This window comes from Vipera ursinii (genome assembly GCF_947247035.1).
Source record: "Vipera ursinii genome assembly, chromosome: 6".
Taxonomy (NCBI): Eukaryota; Metazoa; Chordata; class Lepidosauria; order Squamata; family Viperidae; genus Vipera; species Vipera ursinii.
The window spans coordinates 23,528,233-23,553,642 of record NC_139515.1 but is presented as its reverse complement, the minus strand read 5'-3'; the positions used below and the strand labels follow the sequence as shown (position 1 = coordinate 23,553,642).

Here is a 25,410-nt window from a genome sequence, read left to right as displayed (position 1 = left end):
TGTGGTGTAGTTGGTTCACATAGTGTGGTGGGATGGAGGGTTTGTTGTCACTGTGTGTTGGGGGGGAGAGAGCACGGGGGGAGGCTCAGCTAATCTCAATGTACACATGTTGTACTTTGACAATAAAGGTTTATTTATTTAGATTTATATCTATGAATACTGGCTAACTACTATAGTACCAGACTAATATAATAATATTACACAGGACAGAAACATATGGAGGACCAGATGTTGCTGAATTGCAAATTCCAACAGCCCAATCCAGCATAACCAAAGTTCAAGGGTCAATAACATTTGGAAAACTACATTCTCTGCTATAGAAAATGAAATATTATTGAAACATTTTTCACTTATTTTATTAAAGATTATTATTTTAACCAGGTTGTGGAGATGTTTCATGTTTTACAGTGTTATATGATGTAGTCTGTTATGGCTTCATTTGTGACCCAAGTTATCGACAGGGTATGATGGATCTGCAATTATGTGATAGAAGCTCTTATTTTTAATGTGCATTGCACATCATTATGCACGTCACACACAAAAAGACAGGCAGGGCATTGATCACACTATTGAAGCCACCATCTTGACTCCTTTTAGACTATACCTTGCAAACACCCCTTATCTGAAATATCATCTGCTCCCATAGGATCCTATGTCTTTATAGTGATTCCTTATCATACTCCAATTATGTTTGGTGACACAGTCAGCCAAATGTTTGGACTGGATTTGGCATTTTTGTCCATCTATAGAATCCTTCTCAAGGACTTTGAATAGGCCAATATTGTTGTTTGATGGTGTTAAAGGTATTGTTTCGTGATGAAAATGGTTCCACATAAAGCTGCCTTTTGCAACTGATTGACAATGATTTTTGTCAATGCCTACAGTGTTCAAGTAGTGCTCCAGTTGTTGTTTTGGGTTTGCACCCAAATTTCCTATTACTATAGGTACTATTAGTTTTTTTACCTCAAACTTCTATGTGCAGATCTTGTATTTTGTTATTGTCTCCAGTTCTTTCTCTTCTATTCCGCTGTCTCCAGGTACTGCGACACCCACTAATCAGACTTTCTTGTCTTTCTTATCAACAGTTGTTAAATCTGGGGCGTTATGTGGCAGGTACTTGTCTTTCTGAATTCTGAAATCCTAAAGCATGTTAGTTTCTTAATTTGCTATTATTTTGTCTACTTTATGGTCCCACAGCTCTTGCTTGCAGGCAAATGGTATTTCATGCAGATATTCCAATGCACCATTTTTGCTACTTTGTCTTGCCATTGTTTGTAGTCACTTTGTGCAGTCTTCTTGCAGCAGTAACTAGGTGGATCACTGTTTCTTCAGCTTCTTTGCAGAGGAGGCATTTGCTGTCTGTTGTTGTCTGGCTCTGTATGCTTTTGTTCTTAAAGCTTGGTCTTATGTTGCCAGAATAAGTCCCTCTGCCTCTTTCTTCAATTTTTCTGCTCTTAGACATTGCCAGATCTTGCTGTTGTCTGCCTTGCCTGCTATTTCTGTACTGGCCGTGTAATTCTTGCCTTATCTTGCCTTCCTTCCCAGCGGGCAGGTAAGTGGTTGGCTGCTGGTTGAGGGAGGGAGGAAGGGATTGCAAAACTGGCTGGGAAACTGTCACCATATGCTGAAAAGGAAGATCACATTCAAAAACTGCTGTTCTATGATGCACCATTTTGCCTGGTTAAAGGTTAAGTCAATCTTTAGTACAGTAGTTAAAGGTAATGACAACCTTTAGCAGTACAGGTACTTGACTTTTGACCAGAACTGAACCCAAAATTTCTGTTGTTAAGCAAGGCATTTGTTAAGTTTTCCCCATTTTATGACCTTTTGCCACAGTTGTTAAGTAGATCACTGCAGTTGTTAATTGAATCATGCAGTCATTAAGTGAATCTGCTGTCCTTCATTGACTTTGCTTGTTGAAGCCAGCTGGGAAGACTACAAATGGTGATCACAGGGCCCCAGAACAGTGCAATTGTCATGAAAGCATTATTTGCAAGTTGCCAAGCACTTGAATTTTGATCATGTGACCATGGGGATGCTACATTCATAAGTATGAAAAATGGTCATAAGTAACTTTTTACAATGCTGTTGTAACTAGTTCTAAGTTAAGGAGTACCTATATATAGATAGAGTCTTTGGAATCTTGCAGAACATATATCATGGATCTGCTTTTTAAAAGAACACTTTCCATCTTGGTATTGTTTCAATAATTGCTAATGTTGTCTACTATGTTGTTGGGAGGTTGCAGAACTTTTTAAATGAACATGTTTATATCTTAGTATTGTTTAAATATTTTCCAGTAAGCCTCCTTAAATATCCATTGATTCAGTGATCTTTTTATATTTACATACTTTCCCAGATTGACACTATTTTGTTTTCTTATGCCATAAAAGAGAATAAAGAAATATATTCTTGTAGCAGTTTCTTTTAAAGACTGAAATTCTCCTTTCCTTTGCTATCAGAGGAGCTAGCGAAGCATAGCTCTGTCTTGGTAATTGAACCAATGTCTTGCATCTAAAATATTTTAGATTTAGTTTCGGAGAGGTCTGAGAAACACAATGTATACGCTACTGGCTTAGAAGATTCAGGGCTTGAATTTCATGTAAGTTGCCTTCCTATCAATGTTTCTATGATGTTGTCCATGTATTTATCTTTAGCAAAGTTCTTAGCAATGGTACAACTTTATTTGCCTCCTTTCATTAGGGCAGGGAATCAATTCATTACCTGTTTTAGTTGAGCTCCTGTTCTGGTTTCAGCTGTACCTTATATGTTTTATGGCTGAGTTAAAGTATTGGTTCACTAATTGTTTTGCCCTATATAAGCACAGGTTCAGTTTTGGATCATGTAGGGAAATGGTGACTAAAAGGCAAAATATGCATCATGGTTATTATACGTGTACAGTACAATGGGTCCAAAACAGTTGTAAGAAACCACAATCCTTCAGTTAGGAGTGTTTAAAATATTTTTCATTTGCTGGAAAGCAGAAGCCTCACCTAGTTCCACAAAATGTGAAACAACTACAGGTAGTTTTAACTTACAACCACAATTGAGCCCAAAGTTTACATTGTTGAGCAAGGCAGTTGTTAAATGATTTTTTCCCATTTAATGGCTTTTTATCACAGTTGTTAACTGATGCCAATCACCTGAATTCTGATATGTGACCTTGGGGATGTTGCATCAGTCATAAGTGTGAAAAATGGTCATAAGTCATAAATTAAGTGCCTTTGTAACTTCACATGGTCACTAAATTAAAGGTTGTAAATTTAGGACTACCTATACTCAAAAGAATTTTCCATGCACATCTGAAATACTGCATGTAACCTAGTTTGAAGGCAACATGGATTAGAGTTAGTTCTTACCTTACCTCCCATTTACATATAGTATATGCACACATGATATTGATAAATTCATCTATAATTTGTTAGCTTAATTCCTGTTCATTAGAGAGACTTAGTTCATTCACTGCTGGTAAATGTAGAACTGTTTATATGCATTACACACCTGTTGGGGATGCACAAGGGAGAAAAATAGTTTTAATATTATGGTGGTAGCTTTATCATGCAACCATCACATAGAAGTAATCATGTGAATGTGCAGTTTTATGTTTGGAGAAGTGAGTTATTTTCAAGAGAGGATATTTTTCTACATGCTGTTTATACCAAAATTTGAAGTCTATTGGTCAGTGAAATAAAAATAGCAAACCCTTTGCATCCTGCAACCTAATTTTAAGCACAGGCACTGGAGAAAAAGTTGTGAGAGAAAACATAATTATTCTTCAAAGCTGAAAGCTTAATTCACCATTGATGCACAATTTACTATTTGTAGTAGAACAGTAAAGAGCAAAAAGAAAAGCATTTTCATATAAAGGTTTATATTTTTCAGCACAGAATCTTTGATCAGATCTAGGCACTTGTGTTACAGACCAAAGATAGTGATTTATTCTGGGGGGTGGGGGGCAATGACTATTTTAAGATATAGATAGCAAATGATACAGCTACTATCTCTAGACTACAAAAATAAAGATGACAACTGACATAACACAGAGAGATACCAAAAACTGTCATTCTTCGAACTCAATATTTATTGGAACCAACCTGGCTGTGCTTGCAAAAATCTGAAAAATTCTTCAGTGGTATTGTTCTTTGTTTCATTTTCTAGAAGGCTTAAAAAGAGACTGTTGTTTAAAAATATAAATTATCACAGCCTTTTTCTTTCTTCTTCGTGTGATAACACAGGAGCATAAATGTCTGACATTGGTTTGTTAAAAGAACTGGGGTTTAATATACAACATGAAACAACAATATTCAGGGAGCATACAGAATACAAGGTAGTCTATACAAACGGTAGTATATACAAACGGTTCAAGTAAGTTAAAGATTCCAACTGCCATTCTCTTCAGGCACAGTCTCTTAAAGGGACACTAACCCCAAATACTCTACTGACTCATTTTCTACATATTACTTTTGCCAGTCAACTACTAAATTATAATTACTTTGACAGGAACTTTTCCCCAAATTTGATCCTAACCAGTAGAGAAAAACAGATTGAACAGGTAAAAAGCAGGAGGAACCTTGGGAATAAGTAGGTACAACATCTTGGAAACTTATCAAAAGTGCAGTATGGAAGTTCAGTTGTAAACCATTCCCATGAAAATAAAAAGGGGGGGCAACATAGAACACTGTTGTGGTTGCAAGGGGATTTTTTTTAACTGAACTAAGCATTGGAAGATAAATAGGAAATACAAGATCGGCATAATCACCAAGAAAGCTTACCAGACAGCATGTAATAAGTTCATGGCAACAAAAAAAACAAAAAAGCTCAAGTATATAAATGGAACTTATACAAGCAAGAGAAATTAAGAACAATAAAATGGACTATTTTGACTATGTTGGTAAAGGTGTAGCTGGGGAAAAGTAAAAAAATAGACAAATGTGGGTTGGACCCATTGTTTAAGAAGGTAGAAAATAAAACTATCCATTATGTAGATAACACATAGAAACAGATTACATGAAACATGTTCGAGAGGACAGTATCAAGATTCAAGAAAATATTGACACCTTGGAAGAATAAAGATTATTTTCATTGGAAAAACAAAGACCTTCATTTGGTAGGAAAAGTCAAAGGCATGAGTACAATATAGGATAGACCATAAATGGAAAGCACTGAACATAGAAAGTATCCAAGTATCACAAGTTGAATATGAGCCAACAGTGGGATGCAGAAGCTGCTGTTATCCATTCAGTCATGTCCGACTCTTGGCCAGGTCTCTTCATATCATCTGATCTGGCACTACTTCTTTGAGTTGTTTTATGCTCTGCCTGGTGTCAGCTTTGCTGATAGTGATCAACATAGAATACAGTCAAGATCAATAGATGGGACTGTTTTCTTTCTGTTCTGTTGATCACAGAACATACCTCTTGAATATTGCATCCAGCTCCAGTCTCATTTTAGGAACAGTATTGACAAATTGGAATGTCTAAAAGATAGGAATCAAGATGATAAAAAACCAAGAGGAAGAAAAATATCTTACATGTAATAGTTGGAGACATTGTTTATATTTATATTGGCGGGGGGAGGGGAAGGCTGCAGGAAAACATGATAGCAGTCTTCAGTTTGTTAGAGCTGAAGGGCTAAAAGACATGGTAGACTTCTTCAGTTTTATTTCAGTAAACAAGATAGGAAATAATGGGTTTAAATTACAAGAAAAAAGATTTTGATTAAAGCTATTCAATAATGAAAAAGACTGTTGCAGAAGGCTGGACTTTTCTTCACAGGAGATGTTTAAACAGAACCTTGACTGTCATATCTCAGGGATGCTGTCCTGTAGTAGTAGATAGAATAGGGGCCTTGACTACAATATCCAAAGTTCTTTTCAACCCATATGACTTATAATTATGTGATGAAATAATATATTCAGTTTCTAGAGTTCATTGCTTCACCAAACCAGTTTCCATTGTTTCCCCCTAAAATAAAGATATTGCTCTCTCTTTTAGAAAAACACCAAAGCAATGAAAATATAAGAATCTCAGCATACATTTTTCAACTTCATACTTCTAAACTGAAAGGTGATCATACAAGGAAGGAAGGAAGGAAGGAAGGAAGGAAGGAAGGAAGGAAGGAAGGAAGGAAGGAAGGAAGGAAGGAAGGAAGGAAGGAAGGAAGGGCCAAGGCTGACAGCCACTCATTTCAGTGACAAAGGTAGTTTCAAAGTACTATGAATAGACTGTGCAGTCCTTCTTATAAGTTGCACTTCTCTTTTCTTTTGCTATATTTGTCTTCCTACTCAGACACTTCCTTGAGAAGCTAATGTCTATGAAACTAATTTAAAGCTTTGGTTTAAATGTATCAAGGATCCCCAGAGGAAGTATATTAAGCAATCTCTTTTGTAATAAGTAGGGGGGGAAAATAAATCCATGATGGTATAAGAATTCCTGGTGAAATATCTGTGTTAATGGTTGAATGTTAATTAAATGTTATCTCTATTAAGTAAGACCATGAGGCATATTGTAAGAGTAGCAATGTCACTGATTATCATATCAAAAACCAAAGTAAGAGGACATCTATTCAAATTTAAAATAATGTTCTCTGTTTAATGTACAGAAAGAAAAAAATATTAAAAGATGTAAAGAATGTTTCAAAATAGTTGAAAGACAGGTCAGAACTCAGTGCTACTAAGATCGTGGGGAAGGGGTGTATTATTACATATTTTATGGTTTACCAATTTTATTATTTTTGAGAAAGGTCCCAGCTGTATACAAAAAGAATCCAATTGTATTTGGTAGCAAACAATTAATTAAAACAGTCACCTTCCTAAAACAAGAGAATGAAAAAGAAAAGTGCATATTTTAATGTATATTTTTAAACAGCACAATGACCTTGGAGGAGCAATAACACTGAAAATGCTGAACAAGTTTATATTAGGTGACATTACAACACTTATGAAAAATGAAGAAGTCTATGAGTAAGGCTCCCAATAATTAGAAATTGAACTTACCACCTCAGGGACAATGATTCAGTTGAGACACAGATTTGAAGAAAGAGAAAAATAATTGTGCTTGGTACTCTGAGGTAGAACCTTTCAGTGCACTTTTCAGGTCCTCTTGGGAATTGGATTTCATAGAATAAATAGCCTAAAGATCAGGTTCCAAATGAGATTAGGCGACATTGTCAGTCTAAAGCCCAACTCACTGAAAGCAATTGAATGATCAGTCAATAGCACTTTTGCTTTTATATCCATCCCACCTTGTTTCCCCAAAGGTGAGCTGTAATGAGGAACATGAAGCTATGAAATCAGTAGTCTCAAGCTGCACTTAACTTAATAAACAAAGCATTTAACTCATTTCAGCTCCATGTGATACAAATGAGTAGCATTAGCTAGATCTACCATTGCTTTTATAGACAGATTCCTGCCCTGCCAAGATCTTTATAAGAGAAAGAAATACAGCATGGGAAGCATTTTTTCAAAAAAATATTGCACCAGTGAAGGTCAGTCCAACTTATTTATTTATTTATTTATTAGCCCCAGGGCAGCTATTAAGGTAAAATATAATCTCTCCATTTTAAAAAATGGTGACTTTGGCAAGGATTTTTTTTGGTTGAGTACCTACGAAGACCTTCACAGTCTTTGCAAGCAGCACATTTGTCTAGAATCCAAGGGGGCATGGAAGATCTAGGGCTTCATTTGTTGAAAGGAAAACAGAGATAAAAAGAAAATTCCTCCAAAAGCCAAAATGCCCATCTGAATACAGGTAGTCCTTGACTTACAACCATTAATTTAATGACTGTTTGAAGTTCTAACAGTACTGACTTACAACCAGTCAACACACTTACGACTATCACAGCATCCCTACAGTCGCATGATCAAAATTCAGTTGCTTGGCAATCAATAGGTTTTTAAAGGTTGCAGTGTCCCAGGGTCATGTGATTGCCATTTGTGATCTTCCCAGCTGGCTTCCAACAAACAAAAGCTGAATTCACTTAACAACCATGTGACTCATTTACCAGCTGCAGTAATTCATTTAACAACATGACAGAATAGGTCATAAAATCAGGTGCAACACATTTAACAATCACTGTTTTACTGTTTCCATTTTACTGTTGTAAGCTGCCCAGAGTCGCCCTACGGCGAGATGGGCTGCAAATAAATTTAACAATTTAACAAATAATAATAATATCTGTTGACCAGAAAGATAATTGTTTAAAATATGGATCTATCTTTAAATATAGAGGCAATTCTTCTGAGTTTTTTTCTTGCCAAAATGAGTCTTTGAAGATGGGCTCCAGCATGAGTCCAAAAGCTCAGAAGAGTAAATCTCTGGTCCTGGTGACTGGTCCAAATTTGATCTTTGAATGTAGTTCTTAGTGCTTTAAATTCACAGTTATAATACATTCAAAAATAGTACCTCTGAACTATTTATTTACTTTCAACACTCCATCACTGGCAGAGTTTCATCAGAAATTGACCAGGCTCAATCTCTTTTGCAGCAACCCATTTTGTATGTTACTTTTCATGCCTGGAACAGAGATTATATATGTGGAAACATTACCTCAACTTTAATAGAAATCTGTAAAATTGTACAATGGATTTGTTTCTAGCTGTGAGCTTGATTTAAGTTTGCATTTTCAAATGAAAGAAACAGGTTTAGAACAATGCAAAGTGGAATTTTTCAGCCTGGACAAGGTACACTCAGTCTATTTTCCTGAATATTAGTAAAACTTCACCCCAGAAATGAAAATACATTGTTCATAACTATTGCCTGAGATAAGAGTTATTCAGGAGAGGAGAGTAATACAGCTGGTATGTGGAGGTCTTTTTTCAGTCACCACCAAATTGTAATTTCCATCTGGTACTGGTACTGGTAATGGTGTTCAAGGCCCTACATGGCATGGGTCCGGAGTACCTTAGGGATCACCTGCTGCCGGCATCAACTTCCCTCCGCCCCATGCGTTCCCACAGAGAGGGCCTCCTCAGGGTGCCACCGGTCAGAGAATGTCGTCTGGTGGCCCCCAGGGGGAGGTCCTTCTCTGTGGGCGCCCCGGATTTATGGAATCGGTTGCCGGTCGAGCTCCAGATGGTGCCCAACCTTCGCTCCTTCCGACGTGATCTGAAGACGCATTTATTCGAACAAGCCGGCCTGGCCTGATGGGGGATGGGTTGGGATTTTATTGCTCTTTTTAATATATGTATTTACTGTTTTAGCTTGGGCATTGTATTTAATTCTTTTTTAACTTTTGTATTTTTGTAATTTTATATATTTGCCCTGTTCACCGCCCTGAGTCCTTCGGGAGAAGGGCGGTATATAAATAAAATAATAATAATAATAATAATAATAATAATAATAATAATAATAATAATAATAATAATAATAATAATAATAATAATAATAATTATTATTATTATTATTATTATTATTATTATTATTATTATTATTATTATTATTATCTGGACATACCGCCAAAAAAGGGCATGTCCACTACTTCCTAGACAAGTCACTACAAAAATACTGAATAAGCCACTCACATTAAATGGATATGATTTGCATCAATTTGCATCACAGATACCATGACATGATTTGTAAATCATTGCAATGACATACTTTGTATTTAACAATTATTTGGCAAGAATGAAAGGGGGGGGTTGTTGATTTGAACCAAGGTTATAAAATCATGAGGGTTATTTTGCTTTGTAATCCTCTTCTAACATATCAAGAACATAGAAGCAAATATAAAGACTGGTATGGATTAAAGAGGTAAAAGGAGAAAATAAATATTATATATGTGTTTCACATCTGAACTCATACAGAGAGGCATTTTAAATGGTCAACTCACCTCACGCTTGTAAAACAATTCATTCCATCAGTTTGTGCTCTTGACTGAGATTCCACCAGCTACTGTCTTTACATTTGCCCACATCCCACCACAACTGACATACTCACAAAAAACAAAGAAATATGGATTCCATGTTCTAATTGAACAGTGAAAAATCACAGTGGTTATAAACTATACAAGCTCCCAGCTTAATGTCCTATATCAAAACCAAGCACCTTCAATGCATCCTGTGACATTCTCTTCTGAGCTGAAGCTATGGCCTTCGCCATAATGTCTGAGTGTGCAAGATGCCATGGGGAAACATAATACGTTCTTCCTAATCGATTCAATTCAATTGTATTTATGGACAAAAGGCTCTAAAGCTCTTCCTAATCATATTGATGCTTCTTTTCTAACTCCCCAAAGAGTCCCCTTAGAGTCAACCAATCTAAAGTTGTCCTGCAACATTTTTGAAGATTAGTGGTGTATACAAGCAATGAACAATTTCTATAAGCAAGCCACTTGGACGTTTTTCCATTAAGGAGATAACGAAAGAAGGTGAGATGATACAGAGTCTTCTCTGAACATTTCTGTCAGCTGTTTCTTGAATTATTTCTCTTCGATCTGTGCAGAATAGAAGTAAACTAGTCCCACATGATTACTGCACAGCAGCAAAAGCCTCAGGAGAAACACAATGCACAAGATTGTTAGGTTTGTACTAGTGTTATGGGTCTGTCGATAATGAACCAGTCAGACCTTTTTCTCGTGTTCATTGCCATAGTATTTATGAGTTGTAGCAGAGATTATCACAATAGACAACTGATACGGTGACCCCAAAAATCTGGGAAATAATTTCTTTGATATAATCAATTTGTTTGCTGGGAGAAAAATAAATTTTCTATCTTTTTTCATTGAGCAAGAAAACAAGGCAATTACCAAGACCTTCCATAAGTTACATAAATGACACAAAATGCCAAATGAGTTTAGAAAAACAAAACTCTGGGACACCCTTATTTTAATACAAAAATATATTCATAAGAGCTCTCTATGTATATGTTTACATCAAGTTCCATAGGCATAGCTGACTCAGGAATTCTGGGAGTTGAAGTCCATGAGTCATAAAAGAGCCGAGGTTGCCTACCCCTGGTCTAGAGCAATAATGACTCATTTTGAAATGGAAAATACAACTAGTTCAAATCTGAAAGCTTCACTGTTGAAACATATGTGCACATCTGTGATTCTTCTCAAGATTACCTATTTAATATTAACCAGTGGCGTTTTAAATTATCCATGGTGATGTTCATTGCTGAAATGAATAATGAATTAGCATTTTCTTTCCACATTTAGTCACCAAGCAGTTTGGGAATTACTTAGAACTGCTCCCTAACAATTTGGCCCACCCTTCTTAGATAAGCAGCCTATTTTGCGGTTGTCAAATATAATTTGACAGCTCTGTAACATTATTTCATGTTTGGCATTGCTTGTTCCACTGTGTCAACCATTCCTGTCTTCCTCTAATGATCTTTTTTTTAAGCCAGTCAGTAGGGTCGTGTGGGGAGCATTCAGTCAGTTGTTTGCTTTGGTTTTACATTTTTGCTCTTAATATGCAGTGAAGCTTGCCCAATTTTATGGATTAATTATTTGGCTAGTAGTGAATAAATTGGTGGAATGTTTTATTCATTTTTGAACAAAGGATTTTCACATTAACACATTTCTATGTTAAATTGATTGTTAATAATAGACCAAAGAAATCTAAGAAAACTCAAAGGTTAAATTGTCTCAGAATAACACACAACTTCAAAATTTCTCACTCTTTTGGCTGTGGTTGTGGTTTCTTTTCAGTCTAATATACAACCAGACAATATCATTATCCAATTTTATCAATACTAAAAAAACAAGTATAGATATCTTGAATTCATCCTTTTCTCCAGCAACATATCTCTTTAAAAAAAAATTGGGTTGAGTTTTATGGTTCGAATGTTGAGATTCCTATTTATATCCACCAATGAGTTAAATCTATTATGTTGAATGAAATCCCTAAAATATCCTGATGTTCATATTATGAGTTCCGTTACTTTATTGCTTTGCCACACTTATAGGCTCAACTGTCACACCAGAGTTTTGCTATGAATTTGGCTGGCCAAGTCTCTTTTAATTAATAACAAATTGTAGTATCAGGTTTAGTCACAAGATGTCACTCCTACCATTTAAAGTTTTCTTTTAAATCCAAAGTTTTTATAATCTTTTGCTTCTTTTTTATAAGTAAAAACCCCGATCTTCAGTAAGCATAGAAAATCTTTTAGTCCACAAGCTTTTAAAAAATAGAATTCCAATTAGGATCAAGTTATTCTTTCAATGTTTTAAACTTCCCGAGATAGTCAGTCGCCGCTGTTTCTAGAGGGAGGGATAAAATCTCCCTTCCCTCTCCACAGGGGGGAAAGTACTTTAAGCAGCTTATGCAGGTAAAAAAAATAGTTAGGATTTAAGAGAGGTAGATCTCACCCAGTCTCATCCGCGCTGCTTTAAAATTGCCTGGTGGTGTGACTTCGGCTGTCCACAGCCTAGTAATGAATATTGCTACAGCCAGTCTTTCATCCGCCGGTTTTGAAGACAAATCAGAATTGGCTATAGTTCCCAAATCCTGAGATATCTTTGTGACTTCTCCAAACAATAAGTGCTTTATTTTCAGAGAAGAAGTAATTCAGATTAGTTGCTTGTTTTGCTCGCTTTTCATTTTCTTCCACTCTCTGATTATTTTCCCCTTCTCATTTATTTATCAGGGATTTGATTATAACTACCTATAGTTTTTCATCTTTTTATGTATTAATAAGAAATGACCCTGTTTTTCAAAATGAGTACTATCAGGTTAAATGGCCTTCTATTTACTTTATTTTTCCAATCTCTGTAATCGCTTTTTTATATGTGGTAGAAAAGAAAAATTATTGAATCATCCTTTTTGACTTGCATATAGCTTTCATGGAGAAAATGTAATTGAATTGCAATGGAGATATTTTTGTTAAGTATGAGTATATTTGTGTCATGTGGTATGAAATATGAAATATTGATTTCCCTGTTTCAGTTATCTGATGGGTTTGGGGTTGGGTTTTAATATGGTTTTAACTATTGTATATATCGGGAATAAATCAGGTAATTGTTTTTAATCTTTTGTACTTTGTTTTTTAATGTTTATTGCCCTGTACACCACCCTGAGTCCTTCGGGAGAAGGGCGGTATAAAATTTAATAAATATAAATATAAATATAATGGTACATTATGTCCTCTGGTAGAATTCCTCATTATTACAATATGTTAATTCCTTGCTTTAGTTTTATGACTTTCCAAATTCATTCTTAACACTTATTCAGCAAAGAGATTTAAATGTGTGTTTGGGGCATTCATGAAAGACATATTTAACTTTCAAAGTAAAGAAAAAATCTTATTTTTTAAATGTGACCAGCATGTGATACACACATAAAAAGAGGTGGATTTCAATCATGCAGTTGCAGTTGCCACTTTGACTTTTTAAAAGTCAAAGTCACCACTCCTCATAAACTTCTAAGAATATTCCTTTTTGTGTTCAATGAAAATGAAGTTTAACTTCTATGAAAAGAGGTGTGCCTGAATAGAAACAAAATTCTCTGTATATACACTTTCAGTGTTCTGAAATAATGTGGATCCCTAATAGGGAGAGGTACGTTTCAGAAGAGTAAGAGCCAACTCAGCTCAGATATTACATGTGAAAGAAACTCTTCCCTAATAGTTCAAAGTATTTTGTAGGAGATAACAGAGTCCTCAGTCTGGCAAGATTTTGTCCATTAGTATAAAACAATAAAGAACTCAGCGTGGAATAATTTCCATGTGTCTGTCTTAGTTTTGGGTCTGACACCTGTATTCACAATGTAGTTGTTATACTTCAAACTGAACAAGAAAACATAAATGTCATTAGTTTAGTACTAATTAAGGCAGAGCATAAGTTTTATTCTTCAGTTATGGCATATCTATTCACATCAAAAGGCACTTTTAAGTTTCCTCAATGGCCATTATATCAGCAGTGGAATAGGTGTACTTCCTCCTACACTAATGGAGAGGCTATTTCCATATGGGTTTTTCTTTTATTAGATTGGATTTATTTGGGATCTGTACCAAAATTTATCTTAATTAGAGTATGGAACTGACATGTTGTATTATCTTGAAATGTTACTGAAATGACACAAATTATTATTGTCATGAATTAAATTTTAGTCAATTAGGTAACATGCTGCTACACTTCAAGGGCATCAATAGATTTTTGGAAAGAAGGATAGCACTAATAATATGTTTCAAAGTATTTCTAGAGCAGTAATGAAGGTTGGAAGAAGAATGCAGCTGATGATTCTTCAAATGACATTTTATTCCTCGCATGCAGTATTTTGAAGGCTCCCAGTTTTAATTAAGGTGGCCTTGAAATTCAACCAAACTGTTCATGGGATAGCCTTGAGCATCTACTACCTCTACTGCAAGCCCATCTGCTTGTCTATCTCTGCGAAGATCTGACCTGGAAAGTTAATACAACCCAGGTGGCCAGAAAGGCCTAACAGAGACTTCACTTTCTCAGGGTCTTGTGGAAGAACAGGGTAAAACAACGGCTAATGACCCTCTTTTACCAGTCTACTATAGAGAGTGTCCTCTCGTACTGTATTGTGGTTTGGTATGCTGGTCTGACAGCCGCGGATAGGAAAGCATTACAGAGGTTGGTGAGCACAGCACAAGACATAGGAGATATAGGAGATATAGGAGTATAGTCAGCCGTACCAACAGGCTGAAGAACAGCTTTTATCCATGGGCTGTTAGGCTTTTGAACATGAAATAATTTTATAAACTTTATGCATGATTGACTTGCAAGGCCGGTGTGTTGTGCAATTAGCTCACATGGTGTAATAAGATGCGTCACTGTAAGTTGGGGGTGGGGACACGAAGGGAGGCTCAGCCAATCTCAATGTATACATGGTTGTACTTTGACAATAAATGTTCATTCGTTTGAGTTCTGTTTTTATTTTGTACCAAAGACAAGTGATATATAGTAGTAATAAATGGAATTAAATGAAGTTATTTTATACTGATGTTTTATACTGAGTCATACTATTGGTTTATCTATAGTTCAGTAATGTTCATGTTAACTGAACATTTCTCCAGGATTTGAAATGAAGGTCTTTTCCAGGCTTCCTAGGTATATTAGGAATCATTGCGGGGAATCTCCAATTTTTGAAGAGGTAGTCACTGCTGTAAGGAAGATGATAGCGATGATGGTGATGATGATGATGATGATGATGATGATGATGATGATGATGATGATGATGATATGATAGATGGAAGAACCCCTTTGATCACTTCAAACATTTGTATAGTTTGCATTTCATGAATTTAAAAAGCAGACAAAAACTTTTCAAAATAGAAAATGGAATAGGCCTATCCCAATGCACTTATTATATTGAATGAAGATGCTCTGTTTAATTATCAGCAGTTTATGGCACTCTAATTTACCATTATGTAGATATTTCTGTTCTAAAGTCACAGAGCCAATTGAATGCATCATACTGTGTGCAGCAATCCTATCACTTCATTACTTTTTACAAGGAAAAGGAATTTGGTTTGTTTTCCTTGAATTTCCTTCCAATTAATACAACTATATGTTCCATCTTTTGAGATAATATATGAGAGAGAATACATTTTCCTTACCCATTTATTTGCATCAGCCTTCTTTTATTTATAGGAAGCCCTTATTTATTTTCAAAGAGTTGCATTCAAAGGTAACTTTTTTTGTAGGGATAAAAATATTTCTATTTCTACAGAGCAGGAAAACTGATTTTTAACAAGACCTTCCAATTTTATCTAGCTTCCAAATGTCCTCAGAATCACTGTTCTAGAACAGTGGTTTTCAACCTTTTCTTCACCATAGACCCCCCCCTTTAAATACTTTTGTGTCCATGGACCATGGCTGAGGACTCCCAAGCCTTAAGATTTAAATCATAACACTTCTTCAAGCCTTTATGGACCCCCTGTGACAACCTTACAGCCCCCAAAGGATCTGCAGACCACACACCGAGAACCACTGTTCTAGAAAATTGGAAAAAAAGAAAGACTGATCGACCACATGTGTCACTCCAAGCCACCTTGGATACAACAATTCAACTAGATCTCAATAACTGAAATGACATCACCATATTTTTCAATAGCCTCCCTTTCCTTACCATTAAAGACATACTGGATGCATATAAATTGATGTCTTGACTAGCAATACTAGGGTCTCTCTCAAAAACAATACAAAGAGTTGTTCACATAGTGGAATGATACATGACTGTTGAGTCCTGAAAGGGCAAATTATAGCTTATGTGTTTAAGCAGACTTTTGTTTTTTACCCCAGGTATGGTGACATGGTGCCGAAGACAATAGCTGGGAAGATATTTGGTTCCATTTGTTCTCTCAGCGGGGTCTTAGTCATTGCTCTTCCAGTTCCAGTCATTGTCTCCAACTTCAGTCGCATCTATCATCAGAACCAACGAGCCGATAAGCGCAAGGCACAAAAGGTGCGCTCCTTCTGACCATTGTAGAAATGGAATGTATATTGTCTCTATGCAAACTATGTATCTGTATGTATTCCCAAAGAGCTAACTGGTTGAGTTAGTTGGCTAGTTAGTTGATTTAACTATTTTGAAACACATATCCTAAATTTGTGGGTGAAAATACTTTTCATATAAGCATGTGTTGTGATTCAGAATGTTTTTGAGTGAGATTCCACAGAGGGTAAAAGAAGCTGGTTTGGGTGAATGTTCTAGAAATCTGTTCTAGCAAGTTGCTGATTTTCTTAATCTGTGTGAGATGGCATCATGAATTTGGGACTACTTTACTTGCTATGAACTGTATACTAGTGGAAGGGCAATTTGGAATCTGACTCATAATGATTAAATTTCTGTGTTATATTAAATTGAATAAGGTACTTAGTGAAACCACAGAATAAGCCAGCATTCTCAGTGCTTTGGTGCTGTAGAAAAGTCTGGCAGGGATATTTTTAATTGAAAAGAAGAGACTAGAAATTTAGGCAAAAGATGATTTAATTCTATGATTAAAGCGGACTTTTATATAAATGTGATTTATTTAAAATAATATATTGCTTCCATAAAATATTGCTTTCATGTATTACCTCTCTTTTTATTTTATACTGCTCAAAAAATAAAGGGAACACAAAATAAGAAATTCTACTATTAAATACAGTACATTGTGTTGTTTAAGTGTTCCCTTCATTTTTTTGAGCAGTACACTTTTATTTTTTATTTTAGTGTTATTTTAGGGGCATGAATATTTCCTTGTTCATTCATTAATTCATTCAATTTATATCCCAATTTATATCTCACATTTGTGATGCTGGGCAACCCATATAGTTAAAAACAACCACATAACACAACCAATAAACAAAATACAGAAAAATAGCAAAAAATAACAACTCTTAGACAAAATGGAAAACCTAATTGAAACCAGAATTTAAAAAACACCATAAAAAACAAGCAAAGGCAAGTTATAGATTAATTAGTGGATCTTCTTGTTGTTAGCTGCGAAGTCATGTCCGACCCATCGTGACCCTATGGACAACGTTCCTCCAGGCCTTCCTGTCCTCTACCATCTTCTGGAGTCCATTTAAGCTCACGCCTACTGCTTCAGTGACTCCATCCAGCCACCTCATTCTCTGTCGTCCCCTTCTTCTATTGCCCTCAATCTTTCCCAGCATTAGGCTCTTCTCCAGTGAGTCCTTCCTTCTCATTAGGTGGCCAAAGTATTTGAGTTTTAGCTTCAGGATCTGGCCTTCTAAAGAGCAGTCAGGGTTGATAGGACTGACCGGTTTGATCGCCTTGCAGTCCAAGGGACTCGCAGGAGTCTTCTCCAGCACCATAGTACAAAGGCCTCAATTCTTTGGCGCTCAGCCTTTCTTATGGTCCAGCTTTCACTGCCATACATTGCAACTGGGAAGACCATAGCCTTGACTATACGCACTTTTGTTGACAGGGTGATGTCTCTGCTTTTTAGTGTGCTGTCTAGATTTGCCATGGCTTTCCACCCGAGGAGCAAGCGTCTTTTAATTTCTTGGTTACAGTCCCCATTTGTGGTCATCTTGGAGCCCAGGAAAATAAAGTCTGTCACTACCTCCATTTCTTCCCCATCTATTTGCCAGGAATTGAGAGGGCTGGATGCTATGATCTTGGTTTTCTTAATGTTAAGTTTCAACCCAACTTTTGCACTCTCCTTCTTCACCCGCAACAAAAGGCTCTTTAGTTCTTCTTCACTTTCTGCCATTAGAGTGGTATCATCTGCATATCTTAGGTTGTTGATATTTCTTCCGGCAATCTTAATTCCAACTTTTGATTCATCTAGCCCTGCCTTTCTCATGATGTGCTCTGCATATAAGTTAAATAGGCAGGGCAACAGTATACAGCCTTGCCGGACTCCTTTCCCAATTTTGAATCAATCAGTGGTTCCGTGTCCAGTTCTCACTGTTGCTTCTTGGCCCACATATAGGTTTCTCAAGAGACAAATAAGATGGTCTGGTACACCCATCTCTTTAAGGACTTGCCACAGTTTGTTATGATCCACACAATCAAAGGCTTTAGCATAGTCAATAAAGCAGAAGTAGATGTTTTTCTGGAACTCTAGCTTTCTCCATGATCCAGCATATGTTGGCAATTTAATCTCTAGTTCCTCTGCCTCTTCAAAATCCTGCCTGTACTTCTGGTAGTTCTTGTTCCACATACTGCTGGAGTCTAGTTTGTAGGATTTTAAGCATAATTTTACTAGCGTGAGAAATGAGTGCAATGGTGTGATAGTTTGAACATTCTTTGGCACTGCCTTTCTTTGGAATTGGAATGTAAACTGATCTTTTCCAATCCTGTGGCCACTGTTGAGTTTCCCAAATTTGCTGGCAAATTGAGTGTAGCACTTTTACTGCATCGTCTTTTAAGATTTTGAATAGCTCAGCTGGAATACTGTGACCTCCAGTAGCTTTGTTGTTGCTCAGCTTTTCTAAGGCCCACTTCCCTTCACATTCTAGGATGTCTGGCTCGAGGTCAGTGACCACCTCATTGTGATTATCAGGGACATTAATCTCATTCTTGTATAGTTCTTCTGTGTAATTTTGCCACCTCTTCTTAAATTCTTCTGCCTCTGTTAGGTCCCTGCCATTTTGGTCCTTTATCATGCCCATTTTTGCATTAAACGTTCCCTTCATCTCTCCAATTTTCTTGAAAAGATCTCTGGTCCTCCCTATTCTATTGTTTTCTTCTATTTCTTTGCACTGTTCATTTAAGAAGGCATTCTTATCTCTTCTAGCTATTCTCTGGAATTCTGCATTCAATTGGGAGTATCTTTCTTTTTCTCCCTTGCCTTTCGCTTCCCTCCTTTCCTCAGCTATTTGCAAAGCTTCCTCAGACAGCCATTTTGCTTTCTTGCATTTCTTTTTCTTTGGGATGGTTTTGGTTGCTACCTGTTGTACAATGTTGCAAACCTCTGTCCATAGTTCTTCAGGCACTCTGTCTATCAGAACTAATTCCTTAAATCTATTTGTCACCTCTACTGTATATTCAACAGGGATATGATTTGATTCATACCTGAGTGGCCTAGTGCTTTTTCCTACTTTCTTCAGTTTAAGCCTAAACTTTGCAATGAGAAGCTCATGGTCTGAGCCACAGTCAGCTCCTGGTCTTGTTTTTACTGACTGTATAGAGCTTCTCCATCTTTGGCTGCAGAGCATATAGTCAATCTGATTTCTGTGTTGACCGTCTGGTGATGTCCATGTGTAAAGCCTTCTCTTGGGTTGTTGGAAAAGAGTGTTTGCTATGACCATCGTATTCTCTTGACAAAATTCTATCAGCCTGTGCCCTGCTTCATTTTGTACTCCAAGGCCAAACTTGCCTGTTATTCCAGTTATCTTTTGGCTACCTACTTTAGCATTCCAATCACCCATGATGATAAGGACATCGTTTTTTGGTGTTAGTTATATAAGGTGCTGTAGGGCTTCATAGAACCGGTCAATTTCATCCTCTTCAGCACTGGCGGTTGGGGCATAGACCTGGACTACTGTGATATTGAATGGTTTGCCTTGGATTCGAACTGAGATCATTCTGTCATTTTGAGGATTGTATCCCAAATTGCTTTTCCTATTCTTTTATTTACTATGAAGGCTACTCCATTTCTTCTGAGGGATTCTTGCCCACAGTAGTATACCTGATGGCATCTGAATTAAATTCACCCATTCCTGTCCATTTTAGTTCGCTGATACCTAAGATGTCGATGTTCAGTCTTGTCATCTCTTGTCTGACCACGTCCAGCTTTCCTTGATTCATGGATCTTACATTCCAGGTTCCTATGGAGAAAAAATCTTTACAGCATCGGACTTTCCTTTCACCACCAGACACATCCACAGCTGAGCGTCCTTTCGGCTTTGGCCCAGTCGCTTCATTCTTTCTGGCGCTACTGGTACAGCCCTCTGCTCTTCCCCAGTAGCATATTGGACGCCTTCCAACCTGAGGGGCTCATCTTCCAGTGTCATATTGTTATGCCTTTTGGTACTGTCCATAGGGTTTTCATGGCAAAGATACTGGAGTGGGTTGCCATTTCCTTCTCCAGTGGATCACATTTTGTCAGAACTCTCTGCTATGACCTTTCTGTCTTGGGTGGCCCTGCACGGCATAAGTCATAGCTTCATTGAATTATGCAAGCCCCTTCGCCACGACAAGGCAGTAATCCATGAAGGGGAATTAGTGGATCTAGCAGGCTCCAAACCATAATCCTGATCCCCAAGTCCATTGACACAAGTGTGTCTTTAGACCCTTTCAAAAGAGAAGCAGTGTTGGAGCCAGCCTGTAGGTGCTGTGGCAGGAAATGCTTTTCCCTTGGGTCATCAGATGACAGTTCTTAATCAAAAGATCCCATAACATGCCCCTCCTGCCAGACCTGGGAGACTAGAAAGAGGCAGCCTTCCAAATAATACAGTCCTGTGCCATGTAAGGCTTTATATTACCAGCACTTTCAATGTAATTTGGAAGAAAACCTGCAACTGGTGCTCTTCACAGAAAAGAGTTACAATGTTTGCTGAACAAGGAGCACACAAAACTGCCTTCACCATTGCATTTTGTAACATATGAAGCTTCTGAGTGCTCTTCAAAGGCAACTCCATGTAGAGTGTGTTACAGGAATCCATTACAGGGCATGTGTGACTGAGAGCAAAAGCCTCCCAGTCCAGGAAAGTTATTTGGCACATAACAGAAAACTGTGCAAAAGCTGTCCTGGCTACAACTGTAGCTGCTTTCCATGCAGGAGTCACGGTTCCAGAAGGACCCCCAGATAATGCATAGGACTGTCTGGCATAGTGCCACCCATCAAGCTCCAAAGATGGTACGTTCCCAGAACCCCAAAGCCCTAAAACCCCAAACCACTGAATCTTACTATGGTTGTTCTTTAACCAATCTGGAATATGAAAATATATCGCCTATTACAGTGGTTCTCAACCTGTGGTTTGTGGACACCGCGGAGGCTGCAATGTCATCACAGGGTACATGAATGCTTGAAGAAATGTTATAATTTAAATCTTAAGTCTGGGGGTCCATGGCCATGGTCCATGGCCACAAAAGATATTTAAAGGAGTACATGGTGAAGAAAATGGTGAGAATTACTGGCCTATTGCATTCAATATTTCATAAGAAAAATGCAGTCTATGCATTTCCAAAAATATATCTCCATTAAGAAACATATGAAGATATAATTTATGGTTATTCTAAGCAGCTATGTAAGAACAGTGCAGTCTCAAATACAGTGTAAAAAGAACAACTTTGTGATAGCAATAATTAAGCAAGGAGTTTGGTTGACATTTAATATAGAACAAAAGCTGAGTGCAGCATATGTTTAGATAGGTATTCTTTCAGGAACTCCAATTTCTCATCAAACCTTCTACATATATGAGGAAATAAGTACAAGATTTTTTTATTACATTAATCCTACACATGTCTGCTCCGATGACAATATTTTTTCCTTGTCAATTTTAAGGCTATATCTGTATCTGTTATTATTCTGGTCTTATCTTCAGTCTTGGTTCAATTTTTTTACTGTGTTCCTTGACCTTCTTACTAACGTACTGTTATCAGCATATAATACAGAAAAACAGAGATGGAGGTGACATTAGAGGACTTCTAGTTTAACCCCCTACTCTAACAGGAGACACTATATCAGACATGTCAAACACAAGGCCCGGGGGCCGGATCCGGCCCGCGAAGTGGTTTCATGTGGCCCATGAAGCCATCCTGGAAACAGTGAGGGAATGGCCCCCACTGCCTTGGCCCTGGCCCAGAGACCCTCCTTCTGCCAGAGACCTTCAGATCTGTCCCACTCCTGCCCAGGCCCCCATAGGCACCCTTCATGCGAACGATGTAGAGCTGGCCATGCCCACCCAGCAGGCCATACGCACTCTAGCCACGCCACCCAGTAAGCCACGCCCACCTGGCCATACCCACCCGGCCCCCTGAGGGCAACCGCAATGCTGATGCGGCCCTCAATGAAATTGAGTTTGACACCCCTGCGCTATATTATTCCAGACAAATGATTGTCCAATCTCTTCTTGAAAACCTCCAACAATGGAGCACCCATAACTTCTGAAGGCAAACCATTCCACTGATTAATTGTTGTCACTGTCAGAAAATTTCTCCTTAGTTCTAGATTGGATCTCTCCTTAATGGTTTTCCACCCATTACTTCTTGTCCTGCCCTCAGGTATTTTGAAGAATAGGTCAATCCCCTCTTCTCTGTGACAGCTTCTCAGATAATAGAAGACTGCTATCATGTCACCCCTAGTCCTTCTCTTTGTTAGGCTAGACATATCAGTTCCCACAATTGTTCATCCTATATTTTAACCTCCAGTCCCCTAATCATCTTTGTTGCTTTTCTCTGCACTCTTTCCAGAATTTCAACTTCTTTTTTGTATCATGGTGACGAAAACTGGATACAGACTCCAAGTATGATCTTACCAGTGCAGTATAAAGCAGCACTAACCCTTACATGTTTTTGATACTATTCCTTTGCTGATGCAGCCTATGACTCCATTGGCTTTTTGAGCAGCCACAGCACACTGCTGGCTCATACTTAAGTGGTTGTCCACTGTACTCCTAGATCCTTCTCACAGTGTCTGCTTTTGAGCCCCATATCATCTATTCTATACCCGTGCATTTGTTTTTTCTTGCCTATGTGTGAAACCTTACTATTCCCACCAGTGAATTGCACAATTAATGATTCTGCAATTTCAAAGCCACACTCATCTTCTAGTCCAGTTTCTATCAATATATATTCAGCATATCAGTTCAATAAATAAAAGGAAAGTATAAAGCCCCATCTCCTTCCTTTGCTGACTTGGAGCCAGTTGTTCCATCTGGACAGTAGATTCCTGACCCCTGCATAGGTTTTACATGAGGAGAGAGAGAGATTCAAGGTTTTCCATTTTCCTAAATACATTTCACAGCATGATGTGAACAACACAACCAGAGGTTTTTCCATAATAATTAAAGCACATATTGACTTCCTGTTGTTATTATTTCACTTTCTCAATTATCCAGTGTGCATCAGTATGTTCCTCAGATTTGTCTAAAGGTAGCTCGAACATCTAGAATTTTCCTGTGAAGCTCTAATCTGTATTAGGTAATTAATTTTACTGGGATGTGAAATTAGGGATATTGTGTGATGGGTAGCACACTAGTAAATCTCTCTCTCCCTCTCCTCTCCCTTTCCCTCTCTTTCTCATTGCTATGTAGACTGAGGTCTTCCAAACTTTTGACCATTGTACTTTTTTCCAGTTTTGCTGACATAGATAAGTTATAACCTTTATTGATTCTTTTTCTGCTGCTTGCCATGTTTCTGAAGATATTCAGTCAATCCCTGTATCCTTCCAATTGGCGTGCTGATCTAGTCATCTTCTAGTACTAGAGATTCTTGTAAGTAAGGAATATCTTCTAGAGCAGACATGTCAAACACAAGGCCCGGGGGCCGGATCCGGCCCGCGAAGGGGTTTCATGTGGCTCACGAAGCCATCCTGGAAACAGTGAGGGAATGGCCCCCACTGCCTTGGCCCTGGCCCAGAGACCCTCCTCCTGCCAGAGACCCTCAGATCTGTCCCACTCCTGCCCAGGCCCCCATAGGCACCTTTTATGCGAACGATGTAGAGCTGGCCACACCCACCCAGTAGGCCATACACACTCTAGCCACGCCCACCCAGTAGGCCACGCCCACCCTGGCCATACCCACCCGGCCCCCTGAGGGCAACCGCAATGCTGATGCGGCCCTCAATGAAATTGAGTTTGACACCCCTGTTCTAGAGTATTGTGGAAGGAAAGACTCAAGTTGCTGATCTGAGTTTTCCATTCTTATGAATTGTCTTTCTTCCTTAAGAAAACAAAGAAAACAAACAAAAGAGAAATGCTGAAGGCATTTCAAATGCTGGGGATATGGATATTTATGGAAGAGAGAAAGATTGTGTTGGAGACTGGAGAGAAAGCCAGTCATGCATGAAGGAAATGAGACCAAAACCTTTGGAGTAAGGAACAAACCTTTCTGAAATTCTTCATTAACTATCTATCTATGATCTTTACCTTACATGGAATTGATTTCTCTCCACTTCTTGACAATTTCCATTAGTTCTGATATCCAATTAGATTTCTTATATTTCTTGATCCTTGGCAGTCTCTTTTTACATTCATACTTAACAACTTCTTCAGTTTATTCATAGTTTTTTCTAATTTCCTATCAACAAGGTTTAGTATTCTGATGTGCTCCTTCAAAGTTATGAGTTTATGCTCAAGATCATAACATGGAAAGTGGTTGGCTTTGTTCTTCCACTTTACTTTCAACTGGAATTTTCCCATAAGCAGTTTTTTTATCTGCTCCAAAGTCAGCCATGTACTTGCTGTAATAAGTGAGCTCTTTTACCTCCTTGTGCCAGTAATATAGTCAGTTTGATTTCTGGGTACTCCATTTGAAGATATATACATTGCTTTAAAAATTGTGTTAACAATGAAGAATGTATAGAAATTGATCAGTCATTCTCCTGCTTCATTTTGGTTTCCTAGTGCATATTTTCCTCATTAATATTTGCAGTATTGGCATTCCAGTCTCCAGCCACAAGTAGCACACCTTGCTTGCATGTTTGGAAATTGTGCATAAAACACCTCTTTTTCTATAGAGTTGGCTGCACCATAATTTTGGACAATTGTCACATTTAAGTTGTCCATGAACTCTAATTAATATTTTGTCACTGATTGCACTTGTTCTTGTCATATCCTTCCTAATTATAAAAGTAACATCATTTCTTCCTGGTTTTTGATATTCTGAGTAATGAATAGTGTAATCTTCTGACTTAAAATATCCAATTACACTGTATAACAATTCACTGATACCTGACATATCAGTGTGTATTGATTCATTTCAATTTTCACTATGTTGAGTTTTCCCATGTTCATGCTTCTTACATTCCATGATCCTATTGTAATTTTGTCTTTGCAGCTGTGCATTTTATTTTCCTGCATGACCACATCAGCAACCAGATGACC

The 25,410-nt window shown here is 37.6% G+C and overlaps 1 protein-coding gene across 1 annotated transcript in view; it reads left to right on the top strand.

Moving 5' to 3' along the window:
- Positions 1 to 25,410, top strand: part of KCND2 (potassium voltage-gated channel subfamily D member 2) — a gene marked incomplete at its 5' end in the record, with an annotated part of 305,547 nt that overhangs the window by 263,437 nt on the left and 16,700 nt on the right. Inside the window, one exon of the mRNA XM_083366699.1 lies at positions 16,207 to 16,369. Coding sequence (XP_083222825.1) covers positions 16,207 to 16,369 — 163 coding nt within the window. The remainder of the gene's footprint in view (positions 1 to 16,206; positions 16,370 to 25,410) is intronic.